Below are 11021 nucleotides of genomic sequence, written 5' to 3' on the forward strand. Positions count from 1 at the left end.
GGCGCCCTCTGCCTGGGTGTTTGTGGCAGTTGTTGGTGGGCCTACACCGTCTCGAAGCATTTTCCCCTTTCCCCTTTTAAAACTTTTCCTCTGTCCTTTCAGAACCTCCTTCCTTCAGACCATCAAGTTCTGTCCCACTGACTGTCCAATTGACGCTTCGATAGAATGTTGGCCTACGCTAGAACCCTCCCAGCACGCTCGATTGCAAGGTGAGTACACTGTTAACTTTTTGCCAGCGGGCGCTGTGTGACGGAGCGCCCGCCCTCCGCCGGTGTTGATGTTGATGTTGATGTTTATGTTGATGTTTATGTTGATGTTGATGATCAGACCGAGACGGCGGTTAGAGAAGGGCGGCGGCGGCTTGTTGCCACGACACAGCTAGCGGATACTAACACTGAAGCAGATGCATTCGTTTCCAATCGTCCTACCCGCCACATCACATCATTGGTATGCCTGCTCTGTCCCCAACAATGACACAGGGTAACCTCGCTGTGTGGAACAAGGCTGTCGGTGACCAGCTGTCTCCAGGTGAGGCGATTGCCGAGGTTGAGACCGACAAGGCTCAGATGGACTTTGAGTTCCAGGAGGATGGGTACCTCGCCAAGATCCTCGTGCCAGCAGGCTCGAAGGACATCCCTGTCAACACCCCAATCGCCGTTTACGTTGAGGAGAAGGGCGATGTTGATGCCTTCAAGGACTTCACCGTGGAGGCCGCGCCAGCAAAGGCCACACAGGAGGAGGCTCCAAAGAAGCAAGCACAGGAAGAGGCTCCAAAGGCTGCTGCCACTGAAACCAAGCCAGCCGAGACCGCTAGAGCGCCAGCTTCATCTCCAAAGAGAGCCCCAGGTGATAGAATCATTGCCTCTCCATTGGCCAAGAACTTGGCTATCGAGTATGGTGTTTCTCTGAAGGGAGTTGCAGGATCCGGTCCAAACGGTCGTATTGTCAAGGAGGATGTCGAGAAGCTCGTTGCCGCTAAGGAGTCTGCACCTGCAGCCAACGCTGGTGCCGCTGCTTCTGCACCAGGCGCAACACCAGCTGCTGCTTCATTCGAGGATATTCCAATCTCTAACATGCGTCGTATCATTGGTGAGCGTTTGCTCCATTCCACACAGACAAACCCATCGTACATTGTCTCGTCTAACATTAGCGTCTCCAAGTTGTTGAAGTTGCGTGCTTCCCTCAATGCCTCTGCAAACGACCGTTACAGACTCTCCATCAACGATATCTTGATCAAGGCTATTGCAGTTGCCGCTCGTCGTGTTCCAGAGGCCAACTCTCACTGGTTGGAGGCTGAAGGTGTCATTAGACAGTACAACAATGTTGACGTTTCCGTCGCTGTGGCCACCCCAACTGGTCTTATCACGCCCATCGTGAAGGATGCACACGCCAAGGGCCTTGCTTCAATCTCATCTGAAGTTAAGGACTTGGGTGCTCGTGCAAAGATTGGTAAGTTGCTCCCACAAGAGTTCCAAGGTGGTACCATCTGTATCTCTAACTTGGGTATGAACAACGCCTGCCACATGTTTACTTCCATCATCAACCCTCCACAGGCCACCATCTTGGCTATTGGTACAGTTCAAAGAGTCGCCGTTGAGGACAAGTCCTCCGAGTTGGGTATCTCCTTTGACGATAAGATCACCATCACCGGTACCTTTGACCACAGAGTCATCGATGGTGCCAAGGGTGGTGAGTTCATCAAGGCATTGAAGGATGTCATTGAGAACCCATTGGAGTTGTTGTTGTAAAGTTAACTCACTGGATAGGGAAGGTTTTACATATATAAAGAAGAAAGTGAGTACACATATTATCCCACAGAATGTGAAGAGGGAGAAACGTTTTATAGATACAGGATAATGTAGAATTAAAATATATACAAGAATTGAAATCATTGTCTAACGACATCTGGCAAAGTGCCAAACGTCAGCACTTCCTCAATACGCTGCTCGTTGGATAGAAACACACATAGACGATCAATGCCCATGCCCCAGCCTCCAGTTGGTGGTAAACCGTACTCCATGCTATCAACATACTTGGTATCAGGCAACGGGGTTTCCTCATCATGGTGGATGTTCTTCTCCTGTTGTTGTAGGGCAAACTTCCTTGCCTGTTCAATTGGAGAGTTCTCCTCCTCGTACGCATTGACAAACTCGTTGCCCTGGATGAACAGCTCGAACCGTCTTGAGACTTCATACGAACCATTGGTATACTCCAAAGTGGTTGCTTTGGAAAGAGGTGACATCTGAGAAGGTTGGTGGTATATAAAAGTTGGTTCAACGCATTGGGGTTCCAGATATGTCGACGAGAGCTTGTCCAGCAGCTGTGGGACACTCGCTATACTTGGACGTGGCAGTGAGATCTTGTCAAAGTATTCCAGCAGCGATGATTCAGTGACTTCTTGTGGGAACGGCAATCCAGTTGCCTTTTCAATTTCTGGTATGAACTCCAGCTTCTTGAAGCCTATGGAGCTTTGTTGCAAGAGTTCTTTGGCTCTAACAATTGTGATATCCATGGATTGCATCCTCTGCGATATCTCCAATAGAAGTCCTTCAGTCAGCTCCATGAGCTGTTCCAGCGTAGTAAAGCTCTGATAGAACTCCACGGTGGTGAACTCTGGGTTGTGAGTCGCATCGATGCCTTCATTTCTGAAGACTCTGCTCACTTCAAACACTTTGTCAAAGCCACCAATGACCAGTCTCTTTAGCCAAAGTTCAGGTGCAACACGTAGTTGCAGAGGGATTGGATCGTCACCAGATTTGATGTGCTTGGAATGGGTAACGAAGGGAGTAGCATTGGCACCGTTGGAGTTTACAGACAGTATTGGGGTTTCCACCTCGATAAAGTCTCTTGCTTCAAAGAACTTTCTAATCGTTTGCAAGATCATGCTCCTGGCCATTATCAGGTCCCTTGAACGGCTGTTGACCAAGTAGTCAACAACTTTGTTATGGTGTCTCTTCTCCAGATCTGTTAATTTTGGAGGTAGAGGGTGCAGTATAGGCGATGCCATCTTCAACTGCTGCGTCAATTTGAGCGACAGCTCACCAACGTTCGTGACCCCTGGGAAGCCGATGGCAACAACGTTATCGCCTTTCCTGAACAGATCAACGTATTCACCAAACTCGTCTTTGGAGCACCCGATCATCTTGTTCATCAGCACCAGCTGAACCTTGGAGTTGTCCTGTACAAGGTCCATAAACACCATACCCTTTCCAGACTTCCGTATGCTATGGATACGTCCTTCGAGGCAGCACTCCTCATCCACACGCTTGCTCTGTGGCCAGTGGAACTGGTCAAACTTCGATCTGAACGCAGGAATGCGCATTGGTTCCAGCGATCTGAGCTGCGACAGCGGTGGATAATACCAGCTGTGATTGGACTTCACAGTGGCTTTCCTATTGGCGAACTCAAGCACCTCATTTTCGAACTTCAGAGAGTAAAACCGTCTACCAGAGACTCTTACACTTCTAAGCATCCTATATCAGGATCAATTGTTAGACGGCATGCTCGACAAACGGGGGACAAGAGAGAGGCACTTTCCAAGAAATCAGTGATTACCTGTAGTATAAGCTCTTTTCAAAGACGGTAATGAAACAGTCCATTCAAGACGATAACGCAGTAAAAAATTATATCTTCATCATATTGGTGGAATTGGCCTCTCAATGCTCGAAACAACTTACTCATTGGACGATTCCACTGGAGATTTGAACAGGAAAAGGGAGAAAAGAATAAATGAAAAGAAGGAAAGAAGTGAGGATTATGTAGAAAAATTTTCAGGCTCGGAGATGCCGCGGGTTGGCGCACTGCCCCAGTTCCGATGTGATGAACATTTCCGAGCACACGTTCCGAGGAGCAAAGCGCACCGGAAACACATTCCGACATCGGAAACTTCCGATGCGCCGCAACCGGAATTTGCGTTGTTGATGTTGATGTTTTTGTTTCTTCTGTGGGCATAAGAGGCACAAACATCAAAACATCAAATCAAAACAAAGCTCAAAGCCCTGCTCATCAATGGACACAGTAAGCACAGTGGCCTGTCCAGAACAGGCTACACACAGCAGACTTTCCGACAGTGAAGGACTCAGTGGACTAACAACTCTCCTTCTTGGACTAGGACTTTTTGACACAGGAGGACGTTGATGGTGTCAGATTCTCATGGAACGCCTTTCCCACCACGAGAATAGCGCAGTCCCGCCTGGCGGTTCCACCCGGAGTGCTGTACACTCCTCTTAGACCTCGAGACGACCTGCCTACTGTGACTGCGGACCCGGTGGTGTGCCGTAAGCCGTGTGGTGCTGTGCTGAACCCATATGCCCAGATCAACGGTAACACCTGGATATGTCCGGTTTGTTACAGCCCAAACCCACTGCCAGCCACGTATACTGAGCACTTGGCGACCGTGTGCGATCCACAGAGTACAACGTTGGAGTATATCATGCCACGCACAAATGCGAGCGGCGGCCCTGTCTTTGTATTTGTCATCGATACCTGTGTCAGTGCTGACGACTTCGAGGCCCTGCGTGAAAGTATCATGGTGACTATCAATCTGATTCCTCCAGATGCTGCTGTGTCGATCATAGCGTACGGCAAAGACGTCAGACTGTTCGAATTGGAGTCCGATGGGATGTGCTCATACGCTTTCAACGGTAAGAGAACATATACACACGAGGAGATCTGTCGTAACTTGGGATTCCTGTCTTCAAAGTTGCACAACCCTCACCTGGCCAATTCAACGGCGCAAAAGTTTGTCCAGCCGGCTGCAATGGCAGAGTACAGCTTCGAATTGATCATCGAGGGCTTAAAACGTGACTCATGGAGATACAAACCCTCAGATCGTCAGTTGAGATGTACTGGAACTGCGTTGGCTGTGGCATCAAGTTTGCTAAGAGCTGCTTGCCGCAAACGTGGTGCACATATCCTACTGTTCAATGGTGGCCCGTGTACTTATGGCCCTGGATTGATTGTTGGCCAAAAGTTCAAGGAACCAATTAGATCGCATCACTTGATCGAAGCTAAAGAGGCAAAGCACTACAACGCTGCAAAGGCTTATTACAAAAAACTAGCACATGAGTGCACGGAGAATGGTACAGTGGTGAATATCTTCATAGGAGCCTATGACCAAGTTGGTCTCTTAGAAATGGAGGAATTGTGCGATGAAACAGGTGGTGTTATTGTCCTGTCAGATTCGTTCACTACGTCTATTTTTAAGCAGTCATTACAGAGGTTCCTCCAAACGGACCATAATGATCAACTGGCCATGGGATTGAACTCAACACTTGAGGTGAAAACTTCAAAGCATTTGCGCATCTCTGGATTCTTGGGTCACGGTATCTCACTAAACAGAGACGATCACTTTGTTTCAAAATCGAATAAAGTAGGAATCTCCGGCACAAGCTCCCTGAAACTGTCCAGTTTAAGACCCAATAACACTTATGCCGTGATCTTTGATTGTGAAAATGGACAGGATAGGGATGCTTATGGACAGGTTGAATACGCAACCATACAATTCATAACGTACTACTATCATCCAGATACCACGACAAGGTTAAAAGTGACAACTGTGAGAAAACCAATGAACGCTGTAGACTTGGCATGGTCCTTTGACCAAGAAGCTGCAGCAGTGTTGGTTGCTCGTATGGCAATAAACAAAGTACTTAGAGAGGATGTTGCAGACGTTATTCAGTGGATAGATCAAACACTAACAGGGCTGATGAAATCCTTTGCAGAATATCACAAGGGTGATCCGGCCAGTTTCCGTTGTCCATCACAGTTTACACTGTTCCCACAGTTTATGTACCATTTAAGAAGATCACAGTTCTTACAACTGTTCAACAATTCACCTGATGAAACTGCATTTTACAGACACGTTTTCAACACAGAAGATACAAACAACTCACTGATTATGATCCAGCCAACGCTCATGGCCTTTGAACAGGGCGCAGAGGAAGGTGAACCTGTCCTATTGGACTCCCTATCCATCCAACCAGAACGTATTCTGTTGTTGGATACATTCTTCCATATCCTTATCTTCCATGGCGCAACAGTGGCTGCGTGGAGACAAGCCGGCTATCAAGACGATCCAGAGTACGAGTCTTTCAAAGAATTTTTGGAACAGCCTCGTATCGAAGCAGCGTCATTATTGGTGGATAGATTCCCACTACCTAGATTTATCGATACAGAAGATGGTGGTTCACAGGCAAGATTTCTCTATTCAAAATTAAACCCTACAAAGACCTACAACAGTGCAAACTTGGGAGACACAGGTGCTACTATTCTCACCGACGATGTCAACTTGCAGAGCTTTATGGAACAGCTACAAAAACTGGTTGTATTTTAACAGATAGAAGTCTTTTCTCCAGTATAGAACTGGAGAGTGCTATGGCCATAGAGTGTTTTCTTGTAGATGGACATCTTGATGCGTTGAAATTACTACAACCTTACCATTACTATCAAAAACCATAGAAACTATTAACTAGCAAATCTGTCTATTAATATACTCCGCGCAATTTTATATTGGCAGTTGAGAACAAATAACCCCATTCATAAGTGAAATCACAACATTTAGTATCCGTTGCTGTAGTTGTTACCACCGTAACCACCACGGCCTCTACCACCACCGTAACCACCGCGACCTCTGCCACGGCCTCTACCGTAACCACGGCCTCCACCATAACGTGGATGACCGCCACCGAAGCCACCTCTTTGGTAGGACATCAATGGTTCTGGAATGGTTTGGTTGGCCTCTCTCAAGATCTTGATCAAGTTGTTACCAAGCTTGGAGTTAGCATCAGTAAAGAAGGAGACAGACGTACCCTTTGTACCAGCACGACCAGTACGACCAATTCTGTGAACGTAATCCTCAATGTTACCTGGCATGTCAAAGTTGATGACGTAGTTAATACCCTTAACATCTATAAGTTGTGTGTTAGTATTTCCTGTTGTATATGGGGATAGAGAGAAATCAACCATCATCCCGATCCTTTGATTGAAAAATCTTGACATCAAATGTTTCATTTCCTTTACAGTCGACTACTGACATTTCCGTGCAATGAGCATCGATGTATTTAGAGCTATAGACGAAGACTGTAGAGAGGATGCACTGATGATTGTCGAAACTAAAGAGGGATATATGATCCATTTAGTTCATCATCATCAGAAAAGAAGAAGAAAGCACAATAGTAGATTAGATTTTGATTCTGTATCGGGAAATCCCCCTTAGATGATACCACCATCTATTCAGAATCACAAAAATCATCATTATCGCTAACGAAATAAGAACCCATCGTAGGACATTCTGATCGTCATTTGCTAAAACAAGAGCATGCTTTGATCTTCTCAAGACATAATATTTTTCTTTTAAGCTCTGCGCGTTCAAGAGAACCAAGTAACACACAAGGAGCAAAGAAAAACACACATTGTCCACTCGCTAAAAACTTCATCGTATAGCTATAACTAGCACCACGAAGACATCACATCACTTCTCACTGAATTAGGCATTTCCAACAAAGCCAGTTGTAGGAAACATAAAGTAACAAGCATCAAAATCTTGAACATTGGGGACAGCCTAAGAGGGAAACCAGTTCCATTAGAGCGTCCCATATTCTTTAGTATAGTCAGTAGTAAAAAGTGTAAACTTGGGTATCAAAAGGTATCAAAGAAATGAAGATGATAATTTAAGGGGAAAGAAAGGAAAAGAAAACTTACCAATACCACGTGCTGCAACGTCTGTGGCAATCATAATTGGGTTTCTGCCGGTTCTAAACTCGTTCAAGACCCAATCACGTTCTTGTTGTTGCTTGTCACCGTGGATAGCCAAAGCTGGCCAGCCATCATCTCTGAGGAATCTTGTGATTTCATCACAAGTTCTCTTAGTGGATGCAAAGACAAGGATCTTTGAAGATTTGTCCTCCATAGCGGTTTCCAAGTGCTTCAAGAGACGGTCTCTCTTCTCGTACTCAGAGAGAACCTCCACGATTTGTGTAATTGTATGGGAAGCAGCCAATTCCAAGGAACCCACGGTGACTTGAATGTAATCCTTCAAGTAATCATGAGCCAATGATTGAACCTCCTTTGGCCAGGTAGCAGACCACATAAGAGTTTGACGGTCAGGTCTAATCTGGTCAATGATCTTTCTAATCTGTGGCTCGAAACCCATATCCAACATTCTATCAGCCTCATCCAAAACCAAGTAGGTGACTCTTCTCAAGTTGGTCTTACCAGACTCCAACATGTCAATCAATCTACCTGGAGTTGCAATACAGATTTCAGAACCTCTAGCCAAATCTCTAATCTGTTGACCCTTTGGAACACCACCGTAGACACAGGTGTTTCTGATTCTTGAGGATCTACCAAACTTGGAACATTCGGTTTGAATTTGGACAGCCAACTCTCTTGTTGGGGCCAACACAAGCACAATTGGACCGTCACCTCTACTCAAAGGAGGCTGAGCGTTGATGTGGACAATACCTGGCAAGCAGTACGACAAAGTCTTACCGGAACCAGTGGCGGCGATACCAATCATATCACGACCAGAAAGGGCCATTGGCCAACCTTGACACTGAATGGCAGTTGGCTTTGGGAAACCTTGAGCCTTAACCTCGCTCAAAACGTAGTCAGGGAAACCAGTCTCCTCAAATGACTCAATTGGCTTTGGAATGTCAGTACCGTCGCACTTCATATCGTGCTCGGCTCTGAAGGCATCAACCTCCTGTTGCGAACGGGCAGTCACCGCTGGATCCTCCTTGTAAAAGTTCTTCTCGAACTTTGGCAAGGTGCTCAGGTCGAAATCTTGCGGTTGCAAGTTGTCACCGAGTTGTCCCATTCTGTCGTCGTATCCGCCACGACCACCACCATACCCGCCACGGCCACCACCTCTGCCGCCAAAGCCGCCTCTTCTATCATCGTTTCTGTAGCCAAAGTTTCTGTCAGAGTTTCTCTCGCCTCTGTAGTCGCCACCTCTGCTTTGGTAGCCAGAGTTGTAGCCTTGTCTATCGTTACCGCCGTTGTAAGACATCGTATTCAGTATGTTTGTTTACTTGTTTGTAGCACCTGGGCGATGTTGTTGATGTGGGAAATGTTTTTGTGGATGGAAAGAAGAGGAAAAAATTTTTTGTGCCCTTTAAAAAGGGAAAAAGGGAAGAAAAAAATAAACCCAAAGGGGGAATTTTCGCGAGGTCATCGCTTTTGTTACCCGGCCGTGGTTTATTTCTTTTTCTTTTTCTTCCTGTCTGGCGTTGCTACGGAAACGGGTTCACATAACAGAACAACATCAACAGAGCGTTTTCAACTTAACAACACAAGCAGTAGTCAGCGATGAGAAGATGGGAAGTAGCCGTCTGACCGTGCTGGAAGATGAATGTCAAAGGGTGTTCCAGTGTCTTGAAGACAATGACGTGATTCTCATCCCATCCATTGGCTCAAGTGTGGTGACCAGGTTTCTGCTAAAGGTCTCGGACACCATGACCTTGAAGGTGAGCGATGATGTTCGGTGCTCCCTGTGGTTCAAGGATCTACCGTATTACAATACGATATATAACTCAAGATTCCCATCACAGCTGTCCAGTGGGTCGGTGTGGGTCACATACGACGTTGCACTTCATTACCTGGCCAATGACCGGCAAGAGCTGGAACGGTTTGACTTCATACAGCTGGATGGTGTCGATGATAGAACGTTGAACTCGGATATGTTTATGGCATTCATCAGCGAAGTCAAGCTACAGACAAAGCTGGTTATACCGTTGAGGAGCTCGTTCCAAGTGTCTAAATACAAAGATTTCTTTGCAAGGATTGGATATGTCACGAGTACACTTGACCTCATTGGTCAGCCGAGTATTGAAACGTACTTCGCAGTGAATGGCTCCGTGAAACTAGATATCGAATGCATGAATGTGGCCAAACAGCTGCTCGAGATGGACCATGAGGAGCTGGATATTCTCATAGTAACCTCGTCGAGATTTGAAGTCGCCAGGCTATCACATGTCATGAGAGATTCGATGCCGCAGGGGAAGTACTCGCTACTGACAGATCTCAAGGAGTATACTATAAAGGGACATTCCAAAAGGATTATCATATCATCAGATTCCCACTTCTTCCTAGATAACAACCACAGAGTGAAGTACATTGTGGATTATGGACTTATCACGGTTAGGAAAACAGATCCTAATGGTATTGATTATGAACAAGTGCATATAACGAATAACAACAGGATACAACAACATATATCAATTTTACACATGGAAGGGTCAAAATACTTTAATCTACAACAGAGGGACTCGGTAAGTGATTGGTTCCTAGCAATACAACATAGGTCATTGATTCCGTATATACTGATGTCGATAAAGCTCAATGTGAAGTTCACAGAGTTGCAGTTCTTATCACCACCAGAAACAGACTCATTCACCAATTGCCTCAATCAGATGTGCTATTTAGGACTAATAAGGATAACTGGTGATGGTTATACTTCTACTGAACTTGCTCAGAGGCTCACGAAGCTCCAATTTTCTTCGCATCTACCACGGATCTCACTGCTTCTATCGTTACTTCATTCAAGCTCTTTCAATTGCGTTGGTGAGCTTTTAAGTATAACCTCTATTTTGATAGCCATGAACCCCAACGCATTGGCAAATTTCATATCACAGGACTCGTTTGATAGATCAATGGTTTCTGAACAATCTGATTTCTTTACACTTATCAACGCCTACAATTGTTTGATCAAACAAGGTGTCAAAAGGACGTTGAAGAAAGACCCATTTACAAAAGAAGATAAGAGGGAAATCAGACATGTCTACAACTGTTTGCACAATGCACTTGGAATAAAAACACCCCAAGATCATCGAGCAAACGAAGATGACATCCAAAGAGCGTTGATACTCGGGTTCCAATTTCAATCGGTATTGCTGCAAAAGTCAGTAGACTCTCTCACGCATAAGCAACAAGCGTTGTTATCACCAGTTTGGAACTTCCATGATACTGATATGTCTATTTTGTTGAAGAAACCGTTGGACCATCTTGACGATTGTATGGAC

General features: G+C 45.7%; 5 protein-coding genes across 5 annotated transcripts; 3 read left to right on the plus strand and 2 right to left on the minus strand.

Moving 5' to 3' along the window:
• Window positions 1-165: 165 nt before the first annotated feature.
• On the plus strand, window positions 166-1906 carry LAT1 (dihydrolipoyllysine-residue acetyltransferase; the record flags this gene model as incomplete). Its single annotated transcript, XM_020217515.1, has 2 exons — window positions 166-209; window positions 404-1906. The coding sequence occupies 2 exons, from the start codon at window positions 166-168 to the stop codon at window positions 1746-1748; spliced, it is 1389 nt and encodes a 462-aa protein (XP_020070414.1). The 3' UTR covers window positions 1749-1906.
• On the minus strand, window positions 1889-3472 carry MSK1 (lysine--tRNA ligase MSK1; the record flags this gene model as incomplete). The annotated part of the gene is made up of 1 exon (XM_020217516.1): window positions 1889-3472. One exon carries the CDS (start codon window positions 3470-3472, stop codon window positions 1889-1891), a length of 1584 nt encoding a protein of 527 aa, XP_020070415.1.
• A 492-nt stretch (window positions 3473-3964) lies between these two features.
• Window positions 3965-6334, plus strand: CYBJADRAFT_185016 (protein transport protein SEC23; the record flags this gene model as incomplete). Its single annotated transcript, XM_020217154.1, has 2 exons — window positions 3965-4017; window positions 4112-6334. The coding sequence occupies exons 1-2, from the start codon at window positions 4009-4011 to the stop codon at window positions 6332-6334; spliced, it is 2232 nt and encodes a 743-aa protein (XP_020070416.1). The 5' UTR covers window positions 3965-4008.
• Window positions 6335-6387: 53 nt separating this feature from the next.
• Window positions 6388-9010, minus strand: DBP2 (DEAD-box ATP-dependent RNA helicase DBP2; the record flags this gene model as incomplete). The annotated part of the gene is made up of 2 exons (XM_020217155.1): window positions 6388-6908; window positions 7702-9010. The coding sequence occupies 2 exons, from the start codon at window positions 9008-9010 to the stop codon at window positions 6559-6561; spliced, it is 1659 nt and encodes a 552-aa protein (XP_020070417.1). The 3' UTR covers window positions 6388-6558.
• Window positions 9011-9317: 307 nt separating this feature from the next.
• CYBJADRAFT_173377 (uncharacterized protein) lies at window positions 9318-11013 on the plus strand (the record flags this gene model as incomplete). Its single annotated transcript, XM_020216454.1, has 1 exon — window positions 9318-11013. A coding segment is annotated over one exon (1696 nt), but the record flags the coding sequence as incomplete, so codon positions are not given.
• Window positions 11014-11021: the final 8 nt, after the last annotated feature.

The sequence above is a fragment of the Cyberlindnera jadinii genome (genome assembly GCF_001661405.1).
Source record: "Cyberlindnera jadinii NRRL Y-1542 unplaced genomic scaffold CYBJAscaffold_7, whole genome shotgun sequence".
NCBI classification, from domain to species: Eukaryota; Fungi; Ascomycota; class Saccharomycetes; order Phaffomycetales; family Wickerhamomycetaceae; genus Williopsis; species Williopsis jadinii.